Raw genomic sequence first — 22,652 nt, 5'->3', positions numbered from 1 at the left:
AGCTGAGGTGCGGGACACCTCTGTGCGCGTTGGTTCCAGCGAGGGCTGTGCTGTGGGAGCTGAGGGCGCCGGTCGGGGCCGCCATTACAGCCACGGGCCTCCCCTCAGCCACGCACCCCCGCCCTTCACGAGATCTCGCGAGACTTCGTTCCCTCCCGGCAAGAGGCGGGGCCCGGCGGTTGAGCTCCGCCCCGCCCCTTAGAGGGCAACGGGACGCCCCCCCTCTGGTCATGACGTCATTAGAAAGCACCCAGCCCCTCGAAGGCCCCTTGGGGGGCTTTGTTGGCCATGTCGCGTGTTTAAGGGGTGCCCTCGGCCGCCTGTAAGCCGCGACACCGCAGTACCGGAGGCTCCAAGAATCCCCCGGTGTGAACGGGGAGGCGGCGGGAGCCGCGGGCCGTGCTCCCGGCCGGGGCGCGGCCGGGTTGGCTGCACCGCGCCGGGTTGCGCCGTCCGGCGGGGGTGCCCGTGTGAGGGTGCCGGCAATGCCTGGCTGCCGGGCGGCGGCGGCTCCGCGGCGGCTCCGGGGCTGAGCAGCGGCTCCGGGCCCCGTCCTCCGCCTCCCCGCGAGGTCCCGGCCCGGCCGGGCGGGGATGAGGCGCAGCGGAGCTGGCACAAAGGCTCCTCCGGGGCTGCCCCTTGCCTGACGCGGCCCAGCTGCCCCCCGGGCCGGCCCCGCCGCCGCCGCCTCCTTGCTTGTGCCTCGCCGGCCCTCGGCCCCCGCCCGCAGCCCCGCGGGAGGATGTCGGAGGATCAGGACATGGACAAGATGATCAAGGTAGGCAGGAGGCAGCGGCGCTCGGGGTCGCTCCGCCACCGGCCCCCGCTCGTCTCCGGCCCGACGGGTCCCGCTCCCCGCTTCTCGTAGGGCTGCGGCTCTCCCCGGGGCCCGGCTGCACTCAGCGCTGTCACCGCAGCGCCAGACACCGGGCAAGGAGATGGGAGCTGCGATCGGAGGCGGCCGCGGGGTCGGTGTTGAGGTGCTGAGGCCGTGGGGAGCAGAAGCGGGGTCCCCGGCTGTGCAGGGGCAGCGCTGTCGCCTCCGTGCATCCCCGAGGTCGTGTTGGGATGCTGCCGTGAAAACAAACCTGGTGTGGGGATGTTGGTGCTTGGAGCGGTGGTGGAGGAGCTGAGCGCAGCCGGGGCTCCTGTGTTCACAACGAGGAGTAGTGCGCGGTCTCCTGAAGCAGCTGGGTGGGGAAGCCCTTTGGAGATAAAGTGACAATAAAACAGTGCTTTAAAGACTCTGCAGGCTCCTTATCTTGTGCAAAGCATTCGCTGTCGCTGCCTGGATGCCTTCATATATGTTTGTTTTAATAGGATATATGAATTCCTGGGGGATGTAGGTAGAAAGACCCCGTAGATTGGCATTTGGATGGATGCCCCATTCCTGGCAGTGTTTAAGGCCACGTTGGATGGGGCTTGGAGCAACCTGCTCTAGTGGAAGGTGTCCCTGCCTGTGGCAGGGGTTGGAACTGGATGAGCTTTAAGGTCCCTGCAGCCCAACCCAGTCTGGGATTTGCCACCTTTCCTTAGCCCTGTTACCTGCCATGGTGGGATTTGTCTTTCCAAAGCTCACTTGGGATAAAAATCAGTGCAGGAGATATCTCAGCACGAGTCTTCTATTCTTAAAATACGAGGAGCTTTCCTTTTGAACTAAAAAAGTCCAAAGTTGAAGAAAGTCCAAGCACGGTGTTCAGCCATCCCAGCCTATTGAAACGATCTGCTGTCTCTTCTTGCTTTATTGTCCAGCTTGGCACAGTGCGGGTGAAGCAGCTGTCCTAAAAGCTTTCCAAAATAAGGTTTTCCAGGTATTTCTGTAGTATTTCGTGGGAAAGTAAAGATCTGCATCAGAGCTCTTGAGGTTAAAAACAAGCCCAATGAGCTGAAGTGCTTGTGTGAGTGTACGGACCTGCCGCCCCTCTGAGCACGGAGGGTTTGGTTGAGAACAGATTCTGGGCAAATCTTTGGGTTTGTTTGAATCTCAACCTGATTTAGTATTTGTGTGCATTACACTCATTTTCCTGCTTCTCAGATTCTTGGTTATGCTTTACTTTGGTTGATTTCCACCTGCATCTGCAGGTTGAAGGTCTGTGATTCTAGATAGCAATCGCAGTTGGAGGCAGAGTAGTTGCAAGGCTGCGTGTTGGAGCAGTGGAGCTGGAGTGACGCTGCTCTTGGCATTCCACTTGTTGAATGCATGGAGCATGTCCAAGCAGCAGTCTGTGGACTTGTAATTGCCTGGAGTGGATACACATGAAGCACCTTATTTCAGACCTTTTCCTGTTGGGATTCAGTGGAGGCTGAGAAGCACCTGCATGTTCCCCTGAGCGGTCCCGATGCGTGTCCAACCCTGTTGGAAAGCAGATCAGGCTGCAAGAAGTCTCCAAGCCCTGCCTTTCTGGGCTGTTAGCATCCCAGACTGCTGATTCTGCACAGGAGGATGCTCAAACCTTGTTGGTTTAGGTACCCTGAGCTTGCTGAAAGCGAATTGTGCTATTGGAGAGAACTCTGCGTGAAACTTGTGTAATTCAATGCATTTCAAATCAGTTTATTCCCTTTGCCCGTGGGAAGTTCATATGAGGAGTGATAAGGAGTTTCAAGCTCCTTTCACAGTGGGAGAAAAAGGTTTCCTGTAAGAAACACTGCAGATTTTCCTTTGCAAAGTGCTCTCTGGCACTGTTCTGCCTCCTCCATTCCCAGCAGCAGCGGATTAGTTCCAGCTGACCTGTCAGCCGGTCTGAACACAAGTTCAGCGCTGTGCAGCAGTGCTGCTGTAAGGCTTTGTGCTCTCCAGATGTGGAGTTCAGTGCGGGATACCATTCCCTCTGCTGCCAGCATCCACAGGACATGAATCTAAGTGAAGAGGCAAAGCATTCAGGGTCACCGGTTGGAACAGCTTTTGGTGTTTTCACAGGCAATTTTGTATCTGTATGTTTTAGGTGTCTTACTCTGAGTGTTATGAACTTGGGTTGATTTGCAGCTGTGTAGTCTTGGTGCTATGTTTGGAGCTTCTGTTTCTAATTAGGCAGTATGAGCAATTCTGTACCTTGATGGACATCAAAGGTCTCAAATACCATATTTCATATCATCAAGAAATGGTGAATGGTGTTCCTTGATCAATAGATGATTCCTTTTTACTTCTGAGTTGTAAAACTGCTTTGGAGTGAAGATTGGAATCCAAATAAAAATGCAGAAAGCACAAATGTTGGTGCTTCTTTATTTAAAACAATGGTAAATATGCAGAATACGAAAGAGGAAATAAACTGTTATTAAAAATAGACTTATTTGTAGTGGTTGCACTTGTCCTTTGGGAGCTGAGAACCAGCAGATCTTATTCTCACTTTATTTGATCTGTAGATCTCAGGTTTTCCAATTCCCAGCCAGCTTCTCTGTTCCAGTTATTCACCTGGGATGAAGCAAGTAGTCTCCATGCCCTCGCAGAAGCAGCATGAGGCAGCAGAAACTAGTCAAGACTGAGCTTGTGTGTGGAGGCAGTATCTCCTTTTAGCAGTTGAAAGGGCTGGGGAGGTTTGGGGGCAGGCAGGGCCCTTGGTTTTGGAAGAGGAGCAGCACACTTCAAAGCTCTCTATAAAAGTAATGAAGAACTATTATCACTCCATCACAGTGTTGCTCTGGAGTCCTTTGGCGTAGGCTTCTCCAGGTCAGTGGTTTGACTTAAAAACTTATCTTGAAAGCATGTGCTGAGGACATACTCCCCAGTCCAGAGAAACCCTTTCTCCTCTTGTTAATGCTCTTCTCCAGTTGTGGTTTCATTCCAGCTCTGCCTTCAGTTCTCTGTATCTGGACATCAGGAAAATGAAATCAGCTCTTCCCCAACAGCTTCTCACAAGTGGTGTTTATATTAATTGAATTGGTAAATTCTGTGTGTTTCTACTTGAAATCAACAAACCACGTGTGATCCAGTGTGCTTTTCTTTCCCTTTCCCTTAAAACTCTTCATAAAACCTCCTGTTAACTCAAACTTTTCCCTTCACACATTCACATGTAGTGACGTATTCACAGGAGTCACGTATGATTTGTGTAATACTGCAGACTACAATAACAGACAATTTTCCCTTCCATATCTATGTTTTGCAGTCTCTAATCCCTTCAAATCTCGCCTTAAATATCAGCTTTCCTCTCTTGCTTTGTTTTCCAAGCCGTGTGGCTTGAAGTCTGGCTCCAGCCTGGCAATAGTGTTAATCCACAGCTATCGCAGCGGAGGCGGGTGATCCCAGGTCAGGGACTGCTGTTCCCAGTTAGTCGAGAGCAGGAGTGTTCTCAGTTTCCTCCCCTGTAGGTTAATGAAAGGTGTCCCTGCCTATGGCAGGGGGTTGGAAGCAGATGATCTTTATGATCCTTTTTAATCCAAACCATCTATGGGTGAATATGGAATGGTTTGGGTTGGAAGCGACCATAAAGCTCATTCGGTTCCAGCCCCATGCCAAGGGCAGGGACACCTTCTGTTAGAGCAGGTTGCCCCAGGCCCCTGTGTCCAACCTGGCCCTGAACACTGCCAGGGATGGGGCAGCCACAGCTTCTCCAGGCAGTTTCTTGCAGTTCATCAGGTTTCTTTATGTGTGTTTTGTTTGGTGGCTGGGTTTGCCCAAACTTCCAGCTTCAGCCCTGCTCCGTTGGTGGATTCCCATCTGTGTAACAGCACATGGCAGCAGTGTTAATCAAAATGTTCCACACTGAAGCTACATTTACTTCCTGCCTTGTGACATGTTTAAGCATGATAGCCCTTGTCATAATGAAACCAAACCCTGTTTGTATGGATTTAGACAAAAGGATTACAAACATGAGCCTGGTTCATTATCAGACAAGCTACAACTAGTCAGACAGGGTTTAATTTATGGGATAATGATTCCAAAGGTTTTGAAACCCAAAGAAAGCAGCAGAGTAATTTTCCATTGTACCTTATGACAAAGAAAATACATAATAATGCTAAAATTGGGCCGTTGTGTCCAATTATGATTGATCATTTATAGGTAGGAAGCTGGATTTAAAAGCTGGGGTGGGAATTGCTCTTGATACGCTTCCTGTATTAAAGGTACAAAATCCCTTTTACTGTTGCTAATAATCCATTTTAAAATGCTAAGTGAGCAGTCTCAGCTGCACAGAAATAACGTTAAACTGTGGTATATCCTTAGGTGAGCATTTATATTTATGTTTAATTATCTTGGTGTGAAGCAAAACTCCAAACCAGGCTCTTTCTGCACTCACATCTTGCAGATGAGGTCTGTGAGCTGGGTTCTGTTGAAGGGATGTAGTAATTCATTTAGTTTGATTTATTTTCTTTATTCTCTTTTTCCCTCCCCCTGCTCCTTTCTTCACTAGGAAACCTCCATTTTAGAGGAGTACAACATTAACTGGACTCAGAAGCTGGGAGCTGGGATCAGTGGTCCCGTTAGGTAAGACCATACACCTCTGGTTTGTGTGTAGTCTCAGCCTGTTTCATTAGCTATGTGAGTAATAAATGAGTACATATTGTAAATGTGCTAACGGCAGATGTGTTACGTGGAAGACTCATTATAGACAAATAAATGTATCTACCCCATATGGGTGATAGCTGCTATGCTATTGTCTTTTCTGGGTGTGTTTCAAGTCAAATCTCTTCCTCTCTCTGCATTATCCCATCTCACTGCTGTGTTCCTGAAGCAAAGAGGGAACAGGAGTTGGTGGTGAAATGGAGACAGCAGAAGCTTCTGCTCAAACACCTTTGTCCCTTTGGTACTAGTGTCAGTGTGGTGCAAAGGTCGCTGCTCCCATCTAAGGTGTCATCACTTGGGGCATTGGCACTGTGTGCCCTTAGCTATTTTTACCAGCTGTTTATTCAGATCCTCATGTGAGGCCAAAGCAGATGGTGCCATGAGCTCTGCATCTCCAACCAGGCTTGCCCAGCGTGAATTTCTAACCCTGCAGGAACTGGATGCTTTCCATAAAGCAAAACACACATCCCCTTTTCAACAAGCACTTCTGGGAGCAGGAATCTGTGCTGGAAAACCACTGCCTGCACCTCTTGTTTCTGGGTGCTTGACAGGGCGATTGGCTTTTGCGACCATTTATCTTCTTGTCCAGGCAGTTGTTTTATTCTCCTCATCCATTTTGTGTTGCCTCTGATCTTTATTAAAATACCCCTTTGTGCTTTCTTCCTTTAGCTGCCTGGTTATATGTGGGCCCTTCCCTCTGACGCACTTCAATTGTTAATGTTAAATGGGGGAAAGAGAGTTGGTGGCCTTGCCAAAGCAAGGGTTTCCATTCAGGAGCACTCTGTTTACTGCAAACTACACCTTCCACTGGGGATGTTGAGGCTGCCTTTGTGTGGTTTGGGGTTTTGCATCCAGGGTGTCTCTTCAGGCTGGGGGTACAGAGTGTGTTGTGCTTGTCCGCACTTCCCATTGCTCTGAAGTCCTTTTTCTGCACTGCTGAAAATAGAACTTTGTGTGAGGTGTTTCTACATAACCTATTTGTTGTGGGAGGCTGAAAACTGAGGCTTTCAAGCTGGGACGTGGTGACAGGTGCCCTGTGTATTCCAGATTGTGGGCATTACTGCTCATTCCCACGTGGAGAGCAAGCTCATAACTACACATCAATTGCTTGAAGTGTCTTTTTAACGTTCTTGCTGACTGAATGATTTTATTGCTGTAATACCAGAGTCTGCATGAAAAAAGCCTCTCAAGAACGCTTTGCACTGAAAATCCTTCTTGATCGTCCAAAAGCTAGAAATGAGGTATAGTTCCTGTTTATACTGTCTGCTTCTCACACAGCACAAATCCTGCCCTTTTGCTGAATTGTTGCAATGGTTTAAGAGAGGAAAAACCCCACTGATCCACAGATCTTGCTATGCAAGGTTCCCTGGGTTTGCTTCTCTGGCCTCGCTGAGCTCAGCTCCTGTAAGATGAGATAGTGGGTGAAAGAAGGGGGGTTTTCTAACTCTGATTTTGCTGTAGGTGTTAGCTGTATAGGTACCAGTGACATTTATAGAGCTGCATTTTAAAGCTGGTGTTCTCCCTGCATTCCATGTAATCTGATTAGTTCAGAATGAATTCTGTTTCTGTACATCTCGCTCCTGGGTGTCACTAAGAATTGCCAAGAATGCTTCAAAATGTGCTTTAAATGGTGTGGGTTTATCCATGTATGAGAAACTAAAGAAGCTCATTGATGCTTTTTGTGACTGTAGCTGGCAAGAGGCGTGCCAAGGTACCAGACTGTCAGTCAGTTGGCATGATGGGATGTGACATTGACGTGACAGTCATTCAAGTTGTTCTGAAAAGGAAAGAAGCATTAATTGTCCTCAAGGTTTAGGCAACTTCTATTTCTCGTCACTGAGCAAATTCTCGTTTAAAATTCACAGGGAGAAATATTCTCTTTCCAAAGAGCATCAAACCTCAGCTTGATTTAGCAGTTCCAGGTAGCTTTAAACTGGGAGAAGCTCCTGTTTCAGAATGTTGGAACAGGAGATGAGGTTTCTTGTGTTGCAGCTGCTGAGTCACTGGGCCATAAAAGAAGCCAGATTATGGGATTTCAGGTTTTACTCATGAATTTTTGGTTTCAGTTATATCTCCATTGCTACTTTAAAGCCATTTCTAGCTTGAAATTTACTTAAAAACCCCAAAGAAATCAAAGACTGGGCTTTTTCTGGAGCTCTGCTGGGTTTGTTCTGTGGTCTGTAACAAGTAGGTTGGCAATGTACGATCTTTGTGCCTTACCTGGTCTAAGCAACGTAACGACCATTCCTATAAACCCCTGTAGGCATTTCTTATTGTGTGGATAGCTTTAAATGGGGTGTGACTGGTGCTGAGCACTGGTAGCAGCACAGGGGCCCACGTGTGCTGCAGTCCTGGGGGAGAGGGAGGAGCAGAGCTGGTCAAGTGCATGTTGCTGTGTACAGTAACGTTTCTTCCCTTCTCTTTAAGGTACGTCTGCACATGATGTGTGCAACACATCCCAATATTGTTCAGATTATTGAAGTTTATGCTAACAGTGTGCAGTTCCCACATGAATCCAGCCCAAGGTAAGATTACATAGGGTGATTCATCCCCACAGCTTGCTTTCCATGTTTAGGCCAAGGTATAGTGGAGTCTGCTTGGTTTTGGATTTTTTTTTTGACCAAAATGAACATTTATGGGGGTTTCCAGATATATTTATTCTTTGGACTAAGCAAACTTGCTTTTCACCCTTTCAGTGCCCAGATCTTTGAGGATTTAAATGAATTTGCATCGTTCACTGCTGGTTTTGCATGCATCTTCATTTTTCAGGTGTTTGATTGGTTCAGTCTGTGACACGTGCATTGTCAGAGACAGTATTTTAGCTTCTAGCTTCTGCCTTGCTTCGATATTGCTTTAGGAGCTTGAACTGAATTGACTGTAACCTTTGAGCTCCTTCTGCTTTCAAAGCACTGTTAAAGCAGGATTAGAGCTGTGACTTCTGTTGCTACCTAGTGCAAGTGAGATCCTTTTACATGATAGTGTTGCCTGTGAGCCACTGGGAAACTCAGAGTGCCAGTCTTCATTAAACACATAATAGAAGAAAGACTTGTTTCTGAAATGCTAGTTCTGCCCTGTAATCTCTCAATACATTGTCCTGCTTAAAGTGAACACAGCAAAACATGAAGCAAGCTTATTTTTCATACCTTAATACCACTTGGGATAAAAGTACTGTCTTCTAATTGGATGGTAGGTGAGAAGAAAATGTCAGAGCTGGGAGGATTAAAGAGCTGAGACCTGTCTTAGCCTCTGATGTATCTGATTTTGCTGTGTGGCAAGAAGAGCAATGGGTTAGTTTGTTGAGGATCTGACAGCCCTGATCTCCCCTCTTTCTATTTGTTATCCTTCCTAATTATGGCAATAAAACTGTAAATTAAAACCAAGAGGTGCAGTGGAGGATCCAGACTCAAAAGCATTAAAGATAATTCCTCAACCTTCTGCTTCAAAGTTGCCGTGATCATCTCCAGCACCCAGGCAGACAGCGAGGCAGGTCAGCACGTCTGCAAGGATGGGTGCAGGCAAGTATATGCTGTGCTCTAAGCCAGCTCCAGCCTGGAAGCTGTTCAGCCTGTTTAATGCAAGACTCTACCTGCTGGATTATTCTTTAGTTGTCTGAATGGCTTCCAGGTCCAAACTGGCTTGCTGGTGGAAAGCGTGGTTGGAGCATGCATCTGTCTAAATGCATCCATGTAGACATGTCCATGGTGTTTGTTCCAGCTGGATGTGGGAGCCCATCATGGAGAGGGAGCTGTAGATTCCTGGCTGACAATCAGTGAGTCAGATGATGCAGGGAGCTAGAAAATCCTGCAGTTTATGTGCTTAAAGGCAGAATTACAGAACCAGGATAGGCCTAACAACTGTAGGAGAAGCGAGTGTACGTGTCTCTTTCAGCCTGCGTCAGTAGATGTGAAGTATGCATTATTAGCTTAGCAACTCTGTTCTCTTTTTGATTACTTTTAATATAACAAAATGAAATGCTTTTGAACAGGGCTCGGCTCCTAATTGTAATGGAGATGATGGAAGGGGGAGAGCTATTTCACAGAATCAGCCAGCACCGGCACTTTACTGAGAAGCAAGCAAGCCAAGTAACAAAGCAGGCAAGTCAACCCCCATGTATAAGCAAATCCATGAATGATAATGGCTAAAGTACTTAACAATTTTTGGGTGGGGAGGGGTGGTGGGGAAAAAGGAAGCTAAAATAATCCTCAGTTCTGATCCAATGATCATTGCCTGCTTTGTTATAACCTGACAATGCCAAAGTTTGAATAGAAGCAAAGGATTTGAAGGTGTGGGCTGGTTGTTCTGGGTTGGGACCCTGGGGTCTCTGCTGTCTTTAGCTGTGGTTTTCCTCACCTGGTCTACAGAACCCTTCACCTGAGAAAGCTCTTCTCTTGCACAGCCTTCCTGCTGTTTCCTCACTGTTGTTTTAAAGGTGTTGCCTCCAACAGCTCTCACAGACCCCATGAAGCTCCTGAGCTCCAGTTTGAGAATCGCTCTTGGCCATGACACAGAGCTGGTGTTTCTCTCACCTCTTGGGCAGCAGACAATAACATACATGTGTCCTGGGCCAGTGGTTTTCAAGCTGGGTTCTGTATTTGGTGTTATGGAAGATAACAAAAGGAATGTACCACTGCAGTGCATGTTTTCTGTGCTGTTTGTTCTGATGTCATTTTTCCCTCTCCGTTTCTCTACACAACTCACTCTTGAATGTTGTATTTTATAGCCTCTGTGGGATTTACTGTTAGAGGGTTTGGTGTCCATCAGGCTCTTTCTTGCTTAGCAGTATGTCTGGTGTGACTAGCTTATGTCCTGCTATAGTAGGTAGGATGATGAAGCAGAAGGGCCTCCATGAGATTCATTCCCAATGTCATTTTGGGGTGAACTCATTCCCTTTCACTTCCAAGCTGTTGGATGACTTGTGGTGTGCAGTCAGAAAGCTTGGATTAGTGGGAGGGTTGCAGGAAAGACAGCTGTGTGTTGTGGTAGCCTTTCTAGGGAGCTACAGCAGAGGACCAGCAGGTTGGTGTAAGGACCCACAAGGCAGAAGGATCTTGCTATCAAAATGGCCCCATGGCATGAAGCTGAGGGCTGGAGCTGCTGGTGTTTGCTTCTTGCAGAGGTTACATTGGCATTCCAAACAGAGGATGCATGAAGTGTAGGTGAGAAGCTACACTGGAGATAGCAATCACTAACTGTCTCGCTTGCACACCAGGGATCACTGCAGTGAATAAAGGAAAGAAAATGTGAGACAAGAAGTTACAGTGTTTGTTGTAAATTGATGTATGAATATACCCATATCCTGACGCCTTGCTTCTCCCTAAGCTGGGGAGATAATCTTTGGTACCGAGGCTGAAATACTGAATCTTACTTCTCTGGCTTGTGCTTTGACTGGTTTCTAATGAAATGCTAATTGTGCTGTTCCCTTTTTTGGTGTCATCCAACAAAGAAATGAGGTGGAAGTGCAGAATTACTCTTGGCAGTTTGCTTTCATGTTCTTTGGGCTGTTTGGTTTTGACAATGGCAGTCTCCAGAATTAACGTGTTGGGAAAATCTTGTCAAACTGTACCAAAAGGCAAGACTTCGAGCTGAATTCTGACTGTGTGAACACTTTGGTTGTTCAAGCTGCTGAAGTAACTCTTGGCTTTAATGTTTATACAAATGAAGTTTGAAAGCAATGTTAAAGTTGTATTCTTTCATCTAATGGTGGTTCATCATTGTCTTGAACTTGGTCTTAGTTTCTTGTACCAAATAATAGTTAAATCTTGTTTCAAAGCTATCTCATTTTCTCTGGGAACGTGCTTGTGTTTGGTTCTAAGTGAGCAGTGAAGTTCTCATGTAATGGTAATTTACAGTCTCCTAAGGTCTCAGCACTTCACTTAGAGCTCTGTGTTTGGGTAGGAGCCTACAGAAGCCACCAGGAACACTTTCAAACAAGGGTTGTGTGGCTTTGCCTTACTTTCAGTGATGCTGTTTAAGTATTTATGCCTTGTCTTTAACTGAACTGCACTTTGAAACGTACAGTCTGTAGAGCTCTCATGGCTGGGTTACAGGTTTCTAAGCCACAGCAGTGTAAGAAGCTATCTTTGAACGAATCAAGTACTGCATTTCTGTGTAATATCCCAGGAAATGAGTAGATTCCAGGTAGTACCATCAGGAATTAAAGATTAAAACTGCCTGAATGTTGACTCTTGAGCCAGAAACAAATGTGATAAAATACTCACTGAAATACTGAAGTAAGAACTTACTGCTCACTGTCAAACAGGATGTAATTGCTAGAGACAGTGCAAGCAGGTGTAGTGACCTTGTAAGTCTAGAATAACATGTAAAAGGATCTGTGCCATGATCTGTGTAACTTCTGGGGGTTAATAATACCCAGAGTTAGTCAAATTGAGATGGTTGAGAAGCTCAATACAATTTAGCTTTTATTTCCTGTTTGTTTTGAGTGGTGGATTTCATTTCCCAGTCGTGGCTCTGCTGCACTGATGTGCAGGATGGCCAGGCTTGTCTTAACTCTGAATTGTACCCAGGTGCAGTGAGCAACATTTGGGCTCTCAACTACATTTGCAATGTCCTTTTTAAAGCTAAAAGAAGTGTCCAAGCTAAAGGAAGAGTTCTGTAATTGTGGTTGATTTATTGTGCCCTTTTTCAGATAGCTTTGGCTTTGCAGCATTGCCACTCACTAAACATTGCACATAGAGACCTCAAGCCTGAGAATCTCCTCTTCAAGGACAACTCTCTGGTAAGATGAAGACTTGGTGTTCTTTTTTCCTGCTGAATTCTGTAAAATGGTGGTTTTCAGAATAGTTGCAAAATGACATCAATGCAATGTTGTGGTGACCAAAATTAAGGAGCTTTTTTGGCTTTGTGCTTTTCTGTACTCTTGAGCTGTTTGAAGCAGCCTGTGCTGCTGCTGCTGTTAAGTCTGGCTCAGGTTCTCCACCCCAACACAGAATCCTGTTTCGATGTTAAGAAGATCCACTCTGCCACATTTGCTCCCTGGGTGTTGTCGGGATGCTCTAACATACATTATGGATGCTTTGACGTATCCAGGCTCTTGCCCTTTTCATTCTCCTGCTTGTAACCACCCTGCATATGCAGTGATACCCCTACAATGTGCTTTCCAAATCCGAGGGGGACTGCTTTAGACCCAGTGCACCCAGGAAAACAAAAATGATTGTTTCAAAGATCAATTTATGATCTTCTAGCTGCTCTGTGGAATGGTGAGGGTATAAATACAAAAGAGGAGTACATGTGGCAAAGGTGAGCACAAAGTGAAGAAATATGTATTAGAAAAGCTGACACAATGAGATTTTGTAATGAAGCCTCTTCTCCTTGTTTCAGGATGCTCCTGTTAAATTGTGTGACTTTGGATTTGCCAAAGTAGATCAAGGTGACTTGATGACACCACAGTTCACTCCATATTATGTAGCACCTCAGGTAACAAACGATTACAGTTCTGGGCTGAAGGGGAATCGTGATCTTTATTGCTTGTGTCTCCATAACCATGTCATTTTAAAAGCCTTTGCTGTCCTGTTAAGGGCTTCTGGGCACAGGAATCTTGAGTAATTATATAGTAGCCAACACAGGTGGAGTGCCACAGTGGGCCATTGATTGCAGCAGGAGATTGTGAGGCAGATTTCCCAGACTGTGTCCTTAGCACTGACTGGTTGCTGGTGCCTCCTGACTTTCCCAGACCCAGGTGCCACCAGTGAGACTGCTCCAGGATTTGGACAATTGGCCTTTAACTGCATTAAAGCAGTGGGTTTGGAGAAGTCCCTGCTTTGGAATCCTTCCTGCAGCTCAGACTTGTTCAAGATGATATTAAAATAGACTACAGTGAAACAAAAAGGTTCTGTAAAGGCAGTTGCTCAAGAGGGCAGTGCCAGAGGGTTACCTGTTCACCTTGGCTTGCCCCCTTTGTCAGTGTGCATTGAGACATAATCTGTCATTATAGCAGGCTGGGTTTTGTAGTGCTTTTTTCCCCACTCTCTTTTGTGCTTTGTGTTGAGGTCCTGAAGAAAATTAAAGGAAAGCTGTGGATATTTAATTGCAATACTGGGCACGTCAGCAGCCTTTAATGACTGGGGAGAGAGATTACAGGGGTCAGACCATGCGGCCACAGTTGAGTGCCCTGAAAAGGCCTCCTCAGCTGGAGCCTGCTGGTGAGGGGCCATGTGCACCACAGGCAGGGTTTATAGAACAAGTGAACCACCAAACCCACAGACAGCTTTTCCCAAGCACGTTTAAATGGAGATTTTAGCAGAAACATAGATTTGATCAGCAAGGGACAAATTTGATGTGATGTGTTTGTGGGAGAGGCAAAAAGGGAGGTCTCTAGAGCTAAGGTGACCCTCCAAACAGACTGTAGGTTCACGTCCCAAAGTAGGGAGGTGTTAGAGGTTCTGACCAAACGAGGTGTGAGCAATTGCTTTAATTCAGAAAAGTGGAGTTTTCACCCAAAGCAGCAAAATATTTTACCTGAGATTTTCCCCACATGGAAAGTTCCAGCCTTTCTGAGGAAGAGCAGCTTGATTTTGGCAGAGTCTTCAGTAGCTGGAAGAAGTCCACCGAATGGAGAAGCATCGGGCATCTTTGGCATGGGCATTGCTGTTTGTGGTGCCTGTAGATGAGATGGATTTTGGATTTTTGTCTGTTTTTTCTCTCATGGCAACAGGTATTGGAGGCACAAAGACGGCATCAGAAAGAAAAATCTGGTATTATCCCCACCTCTCCAACACCTTACACTTACAACAAGGTAAGCTGTGGAACTGGCCACAAGTCAATGTCTTTACAGCACAATGTCTTCCCAACCCCACCAATGTATCTGCTGTAGGAGCAGTCTGTAGGCACAGTTTATCACCTAAGGCAATAAACTTGATTGCCCTGAAATTGCACACTTATGGCCAGGAGCAATACAGTTGTTCTTACCTCAGGAATACCTCTAACTAGTCTCACACTGAGTAAAAAGCAGGATCTGCAGGTAGCAGTAGGGAGATGACATGTTGCTTGCTGGTTTGTGTACACATGTTAGGAAGTAGTATTTGTAGGGGTGTATTTCTCAAAAGTGTGGTTCCTTTGGCTTTCCTAAAAGGAGTGACCAGGCAGACAGTGGTATTTCTTCCCTTCAATGTGTTAAGTTCAGACCAGGCTTCATTCAGTTCAACGGGCAAATTAGAAGATAATGATCTGTGCAGATAGTTGTCTTTCTCTGTGTAGAAGTGACAGGCTTTAGCGCTTCTGGCTCATTGTTCCTCCTGATAGTGAATAATGAAATGCACACTTGGTCCCAGCTTAATTAATGATGCTTTAATTGAAAGGAAATGCACAAGCACTGTTCAAGGAGCACTAAATAGTAACAAGATTTTGGAGAGAGCAGAGTGCTTCTGCTGGAGGGTGACCGTGTGGGAAGTTCTTTCACCTCCACAAGAGGTTGGCTCAAAGGAAACCTCTTCCCTGCTGCCAGGCTGAGTTTCTGGGTGTACAAAGCGCTCTTTGGGGTATCTTGTTCAGGCAGTTCTGGTGGTACCTTGTCTCTCTCAGGGTTCTTCTGCAAAGTGACCCATTTTGTGTGCTGTGTGGTCTGCAGTGGTGGCCGTGAGCAATAACAAGTGCTGAGAGTCTTGGTGGAGCTATGACAGAAAGTGTCCTGAAAGGCTGTGCTCCTTTTTGGTCATTCCAAAACATTTTCTTCCCTCTTATCATCCCTGTCTCCTGCTGGCTGAGCAGTGTTTGAAGCACTGAGTGTTATTTCAGTGTTAGCTTTGATTAAAGTTAGCTAGTTTCTGATTGCAGGGCTGATTATCTAAACTGCTTCCAGCTTTAGGGATGATGGTTTAACCCACCACATGGTAGACAGGGTAGTATGATACATAGTATTGTGTTTTAGTAGCGTCTAAAGGTAGAGTCTCTCCTTCTATAGGGAGAACTATTGTCTAGGGTTTCCTATTCGTGAATCTGCCTTCTTTATGGTTATGATCATCTCTTCTCCACCCTGGAGAAACCAGTTGATGATTGCAGCCAGACACTGATCTGTTGCTCTGAACTGCTTTCAGCCACAGTGGCACTTAACTAGACAGGCTGCTGAAAGAAGTGGCCTCATCCTTACCTTGCCAAGTGTGACTCACTGCAAAAGCAGCATCTGGCAAACCCTGGTTCCCCAAAATAGACTGTGCTAGACTCCAGGTACACTGTCCTTCCACAGCCACTTCGAGCCTGGGTGGAAATGCCTGTGATCCACCTTCATGATCAGGATTGCTTTCCCACTGTTTTGCATTGGAGGAAAACAACCCATATCTTTGATTCTTGAGTGATTTTATCAAGCTGTGTGTGTGTTGGATTGAATATGAGTGTCTGTGTCGTGGCTGGAGGGGTTGACTCTTGAGATGTAGAATCTGAGAACCATATTGATGAAGTATTTAGACATGTTTCCTACTTACATGCCTTAAGTTCCATTGATTTCATTAGAAGTTATCTCTGGTTAGTGGAAAAATTATGACAATTTAGGTACCTAAATAGAAATTCAGACTTCTGGAGCCATCCAAGATTGGCTTAACTTCCTGAAAAGCATCCATGTGGGGGTAACTCCTTGGAGTTTCTTTTGTTATCAGCATCCACATGTGATCCGGATGAGGAATAGATGTGGCTTTCAGCTTCTTCACTGTGCTGCTGTTTAGCTGGACCCACCTCCTGGATGAACTTGGTGTGTATCACACCAGCAGGAACACTACGGCAAGGGCAAAGGAGGGAGCTCCAGGCTGGAGTGGGAGGACGGGGGGAGCACAGTGTGAAATACTGCTCCTGCCTTGCTGAAGCTTCTTCATCTCCTGGCTTCCAGGATGTGTGTTTTCCATTACAGACATCTCTGCTTGCTCATTTGTTTTTTAGTCTCACATTCTCCAAAATGACTGTATTCTGGTTTATGCTCTGGTATTGAGAGAGTAAGATTGAAGGATCCTGAAAGAGGTACTAAATGTGCAGCTTACTCACACCACTGCTGCACTGGCTGTTTCCATGCAATGTACCATTGCACAGCATGGAGTTACAGCAGCTCTGTAAACAAGCTACTTTTGGGTCCTGGAAGTAGTTTAGCTTGGCAGCATGGAGTTACCTTGTGCTTACCTGTTTGCCATATTTACCCATGAAGGTCCTCATATTGCCCTTTAGGAGGAGGCTGAGCTGTGTTTCTGTTTTCCTTAGGGAATCGCATAGAGCTTTTAACGTAGCTACACCACTGCTTGCTGCAAACTGCGCCCCAAAGTGATCATTTCCTTGCTTTCAGAGCTGTGACTTGTGGTCCCTGGGTGTCATTATTTACGTGATGCTGTGTGGATACCCTCCGTTTTACTCCAAACACCACAGTCGGACAATTCCAAAGGACATGCGGAAAAAGATCATGACAGGAAGTTTTGAATTCCCAGAGGAAGAGTGGAGCCAGATCTCAGAAATGGCGAAAGACATTGTGCGAAAGTGAGTCAGTTGAGGAAATGTTGTGTTGCTCTTATATTAAACTGGAAAATCACTTGGAATTGAGGTATCCCAAAGGGCTTGTTTCTCCGAAGGCGGGGGGGTTGTCTGCAGCACGTACAGCCCCAAAGCTTTCTGCCCTATTCAGCACAAATGAAGTCTGGTAAATATTTTTCTTTCCCTCTCTTTTTCCTCCCCAATTGTTGTGTTCAGTTTTTGCTGTCTCTCGTCTCTGAAGCTGCTGGAGTGTGATTGTGGGTTTAGTCTTTAAGGGAATGGGTATGTGGCCTTGGTTTGGAGCAGTATAGACAGCTGTGTGCCACATCTGCAAGTGCTCTTTAGGCATGTATCTCCAATGGTAATGTTTAAACTCCTGTTAGAATCAGGAGGCATTTAGGTGGTGTCATAGGATCTGGTAGATCTGTTGCATTAAACCCTGTTCATGTAAGGCATAGCCTGAAAGGAGTTAGGAGAGAAGCATGGAAAGGGAGGTTAAGCTCTGTCACCAGGTGTTAGACTATGAGATAAGGTTTTGCATTGATATGTTACCCTAAATGCTGCTGGGACCTGCTTATCATGCAGTGCACATCTCTGGGTTGCAGGTGTTTCAAAGACTGATCCCATGGTCCTGTTGGAAAGCAAGAATGTGGCACTGATTACGTCTTGACCTCACTTGTGTTTTAAAATGTGGGGGGGACTTTCTGCCTTTGCTTGGATCAGCAGAGGAAGTGGGAGGATAAAAGCAACATAAATGGGAAAAATCAATCTGTTAAATAAGTTTAAACTGTCACTGTCTCCTCTGCCATAGTGTAAAATCTCCAATGACTTGACATTGTTTGGAAAGAGAGCTGGGACCTGGTTCTGCCAGTGCAGAGAGCCCACAGCCTTTCACCAAATAAACTGCAGATTACATGGCACTGAAACTTCCATGTATACCAAGGACAACTCTTCATTCTCATTCAGAAGCTCCACAGTCAATAGGTTTCATTGTCTTTTAAAATGGCCATGAAACACAGCTCACAGAATTATGTTGTTTGGATTCAGTTCACTTAATTCGCTCACTAATGTTATCAGGACTCCCTTTCCTGCTTGTCTTTTCCAGCCAGTGAGTCTGAATCTGTGTTTATGGTGCAGGAATACATTGAGACTTCATATAATTCTGGATAAATTTACTTTATATTTGTGTAGACTGTTATTCAGATGGAGTCTTGCTTCTGGAGGTCATCTTTGGCATTCAGGCATGTTGAGCTGATTTGTGACCTTGAGCTTTACAAGCTGGAGTGCTTGGTAATAGGTTAGGACTTTGAAGACCTATGGGAAAGGAATGCATGTGTCCTGGGTCTTGTATCAAAACCGACCTGTTTGGCAGCATGGCCTTGCAAGTGAGCTTTCTGAGCTAGCCCGTGGTCCTGCTGACGTTTGGTGGAAGTTATTTCCACGTTCTTGGTACGTTAAACAAGTGTGCTCTGCAGCCAGGAAGCTGACCTTGAATATTGGCTGCTGAACTCATCGAGTTGCTCTGTCTCTGATTGAAACTGGTGGGATGACTTGTCAGCACTCTGTGTGAGATGACACTGGTTTATTAAGCAGTTGGGGTTATTGTGAGAGCAGCAGTTTATCGGCAAAATCTCTGCCCAGGGTTTTATTCTAGAGAAGTTTAATTCCAAGGTGTTTTCAGAGATCTCAAAGCTCCTTCTCATTCTGAGGTGCTGTAGCCTGAGAGAGTGGCCATTACTTGAGGCTTTGCAGGGGGGAGAAAAGCTAAGGAGTTGCATGGTAAAAGCTGCTAATTCAGTAAACAGGTTTCTGACTTGGAAACTCTGCCTTACTTCACCATGCCCAGAGTCCTTGGTATGAGCATAGCTTGTTACATGGATGAGCTCTAGATGTGCATTTCCAGAGAATCTTGGTCTGGATCATATCCAGGTCAACTGGAAAGTGATTTTCCCATCTGGGAGGATGTGAATGTAGAGTTCAACAGTACACAGGTATTACTGAAATGGCCCTCAGTGCCTTTCTTTTATACTGAGTTGCTCAATTTAACTGAATGAGCTGTTACAGCATTAAACTATCACCACAGCAAGGGGCAGTGAAGCCGGTGGAAAGTCAGACTGCTTTTGGGTCAGCTTAGTGTTTTAGTTGTTTTTAGCCCCTCTAATGCTTAGAGATGGCTCCGTGCTCTGACCCCAGACAGAGCAGCATGTTGTAAAGCAGCAAAGACTCTTTATGGACTGACTGATTTCTCTCCCAGGCTGCTGAAGGTCAAACCTGAGGAGCGTCTGACCATTGAAGGTGTGCTGGACCATCCCTGGCTCAACTCCACCGAGGCACTTGATAACATCCTCCCCTCTGCCCAGATGATGATGGACAAGGTCTAAACAACATTTTAGTTTATCAAGAATGTTGCATAGGGAAGCTGGATAGCTTTGGGATGGTTTGAGTGTTTCCTTTCATGTGGTATTATGCAGATAAGGAGCATCCTTTCTGCCTTAAGGAGAGCCTGAGACCCTTGTAAGAAAATGGAAATGGTTCCACTTGAAATTTGGGATATAAATCTGCATAATGCAAACCTGATTTGTTGTTGTGCATCTTTGAAATCGGTAGGATTCTTTCATTCACACAGAAGCTAATTAAAACATCAAGTGCAACTCTCTTCATTGCAGGCAATGGTTGCAGGGATACAACAGGCTCATGCAGAGCAACTTGCAAACATGAGGATCCAGGACCTGAAAGTCAGTCTCAAACCCCTTCACTCCGTGAACAACCCAATCCTGCGCAAAAGGAAACTATTGGGGTAATTGTAACCATGCTCCTGAATTCCTGATGTGGTTGACACACTCTTCATGTTGAAGTGGGTAGTTGGAGTCAGGTACTACTTGCACAAGATGATGTGTCTTCCAAGATATGCCAGTGAGGGCAGGAAGGAGGAATAGAGTTACTGTGTTATAGAGGTAGCAAAACAGATCCCTTATGAGAAGTTGAGTAAGGTAAGAGAATTCCAAGATTTTTTTACTGATCCTGACACTTATTTTACTGAAAAAGTCAGGTAATCTTTCTGTCTTTGTTCTAGTTCCCTCTCTGAAAAACAGGATAATGCCTTTAGGATTACCCTTATTTGAATTAAATTAAAGGAATATTTATTTTTCTTCATATTTAAAGGGTATCATAATATAGGACATTATTATAATTAATACTATATCTAGCTCCCATTCCCAGCTTTCCAGACAGTGAAAGAGGCCATTATACTGGTGCAGTTATGCAATGAGTAACAGACTTGAGTTGCATTCAAATTGTAATTGTTTCCTCCTTGTTCTTTTGTAGCACTAAGCCGAAGGATGGTGTTTATATCCATGACCCTGAGAATGGAAGCAACGATTCCAACGTGGCTCTGGAAAAGCTGAGAGATGTGATTGCTCAGTGCATTCTACCACAGGCTGGTAAAGGTTGCCACTTTTATCTTAAAAGTTACATTCCTATCACATTTTACTGTGCTTCAAGATCAGTTTGTGTCAGTGGTGAGAGAGGATAAACAAAACTCCTGCTGTCCTAATCAGTGTGGAGGGGAAAGTGTTGTCTGTAGACTGTCATTTTGGTGCATGCATAATGTTAGTGTCAAAAGTGACATGCAGAGTTGTTAAAACAACTTCCAAAGAGGAGTGTCTGCTTTCAAGCTATTCCTTAGTTTGTGTGAGGGGAGGAGGGATATAACTGCATGGAGTGTTTGCAGGCAGAATGACAAACCTCCTGTTTATCTCTGGTCTCCTAAACAGGAGAGAATGAAGATGAGAAGCTGAATGAAGTGATGCAGGAGGCATGGAAGTATAATCGAGAGTGCAAGTTACTGCGAGACACTCTTCAGAGCTTCAGCTGGAATGGTGAGGAACTGCTTCTCTTCCATGGAGAATGGTGCTAATGCTGGGTGAAAGAGGGGAAGCAGTAACCTTTTTATATGGAAATTACCCCAAATGTCTTGAATTTGTGCCATACTGGTGCAGGTTTTGACACTTTCAGCCCTTCAGTCAGCCCAGGTGCTCTAGAAATGAGGTAGAAAGTTCTGCTTCAACATTTCTATATAAGGTTCAGGGTAGAATTTTCACAGGCACTAAATCAAGCAGGAACATAACAGCATAACTGGATTATCACTTCAGAAACTGCGTTAGCAGTTTTCAGCTGGTTTCCTTCCAGCTGTTTATTACCCTCTTTCTGCTGGAGGCTGCTACCCTCATCTGTGTCAGCACATCTGCTTGCTTTGGGTAGGAAATGGCATTGAACTAGGCCAGCTGCCTTGGGAGTGTTGACAAAGCCAGGGGGGCAAAGGTGTCAGCCCAGGACCAGATGCTGATGAACAGAAAGGAAACAGGGGCATCAGCCAGGTTCGTGAGGGCTCGGTTGTGCTTTTCCCTCATTCTGTTTTGCCTGGGTTTAATTCAGGTTTTTAAGTGCTCAGTTTTTTCAGTGGAACTAGGGATCATAACTCATGTTCTCCTGATTTTCGTATGAAGTTCAGTGTGTAACTCGTCTACAATTGCTTTCCTCCTTGTGCCCAGCACCAGCTGATGTCCTGTTCTTCTTCCTTTCAGGCAGAGGATTCACAGACAAAGTGGATCGGCTAAAACTGGCAGAAATAGTAAAACAAGTGATCGAAGAGCAGACAAACTCCCATGACTCTCAATAGCTGGAGCTTCTTAATCTTATTTTTTTTACCATTTTAAGATTTATTCTTTAACTGTAAAAAGTATTTTTATGTAAATTAATAAATCATAATTATTTCATTAAATTTCCATACTGCTTGAAAATGCTGTATAGTTGTAGATAACAAAAAAGAAAATCATTGGTACTGTAATATTTTTTTAAAACTCAGTTCCTTGAGGTATATATGATCACTTATGTACTGTTAATCATGAGCCCTCCTCAGATGGGGCAAATTATATTGGTAAAGACCATTCTTTTCCTTACTAGCCAGTTGCAGAAGCTGCCTTCCACCTGCTATACATACAGCCAGCTGCAATGACTATGTATGTGAACGAGACAGCCACAGTTTCTCAACACCCTGCTCAGTAAGTACTTGAAGCGAGTGCTGCAGAACACAAACCTCATAGCTGCCCTTTGCACCGAAATCCCAAGTCTTTCTGTAGAGGCAACTACATAGCCTTCTGTTACACTAGCTGACCCTAGAGCCATGCTCGGCCTTGCCAAGGGCACCTCAGTCCATATGCTTGCTGTATTTCAGTTCTGATCAGTAGCCCGCTCTTTTTCTTCTTCCTCATCTTCCTCAGACCGTCTTTAAGGTTTAGTCCACTTCTCCATCTTCCTCAGACCTTTTTTAAGGCTGAATTGGCCATTCAGCTCAAGACTCCTCTTTTTATCGTGCTGTTCAACAGCAGAACAGAAGAATGTTCTAGTTACTTATGTACAAGTTACTTTTATTTTCATGGAGGGATCTTCTACAAACAAAACCAAGTATGGGGTTCATTTGCTTCACCCCCAGATCCACCTGTGTACTCCATTCTTTCCTTTCTAGAATATCCAGCACTTGGTTTCAAACTTGTCTTCTTGTTTGAAAGAGATCATCCTGGCAAGGGTCATAGTGCTGCTGTGTGAATCCACTGGTGATCCTTCTCTGTGTCACCCTCTGGAGTCTGAGCTCCCTGTCTCTTTGATGCCTTCAAGCTCCTCTTGGGGAGCAGTAGATGCAGGG

General features: G+C 45.4%; 1 protein-coding gene across 2 annotated transcripts; it reads left to right on the top strand.

The window, feature by feature from the left end:
* The first annotated feature begins 520 nt into the window (after positions 1–520).
* MAPKAPK5 (MAPK activated protein kinase 5) lies at positions 521–21,782 on the top strand. 2 transcript variants are annotated; one of them, XM_005145160.4, is made up of 14 exons: positions 521–778; positions 5,343–5,416; positions 6,660–6,735; positions 7,922–8,019; positions 9,480–9,588; positions 12,141–12,230; positions 12,833–12,928; positions 14,166–14,246; positions 16,770–16,957; positions 19,206–19,326; positions 19,618–19,748; positions 20,276–20,397; positions 20,725–20,829; positions 21,535–21,782. In XM_005145160.4, exons 1-14 carry the CDS (start codon positions 743–745, stop codon positions 21,627–21,629), a joined length of 1,422 nt encoding a protein of 473 aa, XP_005145217.1. In that variant the 5' UTR covers positions 521–742; the 3' UTR covers positions 21,630–21,782. The 2 variants fall into 2 exon arrangements, with proteins under 2 accessions (XP_005145217.1, XP_005145218.1); XM_005145161.3 differs by having other exon boundaries at positions 523–778; positions 20,276–20,391.
* Positions 21,783–22,652: the final 870 nt, after the last annotated feature.

This window comes from Melopsittacus undulatus, chromosome 12, assembly GCF_012275295.1.
Source record: "Melopsittacus undulatus isolate bMelUnd1 chromosome 12, bMelUnd1.mat.Z, whole genome shotgun sequence".
NCBI lineage: Eukaryota > Metazoa > Chordata > Aves > Psittaciformes > Psittaculidae > Melopsittacus > Melopsittacus undulatus.
This window is presented reverse-complemented; position numbering and strand designations above follow the sequence as displayed.

Excerpts from the sequence above, each read along its gene's own strand:
- MAPKAPK5 (XM_005145160.4), top strand. The coding sequence starts at position 743 with ATGTCGGAGGATCAGGACATGGACAAGATGATCAAG. Across the intron at positions 6,736-7,921 it reads GTCCAAAAGCTAGAAATGAG|GTACGTCTGCACATGATGTG; the intron begins GTATAGTTCCTG and ends CTTCTCTTTAAG. Across the intron at positions 20,830-21,534 it reads TCAGAGCTTCAGCTGGAATG|GCAGAGGATTCACAGACAAA; the intron begins GTGAGGAACTGC and ends TCTTCCTTTCAG.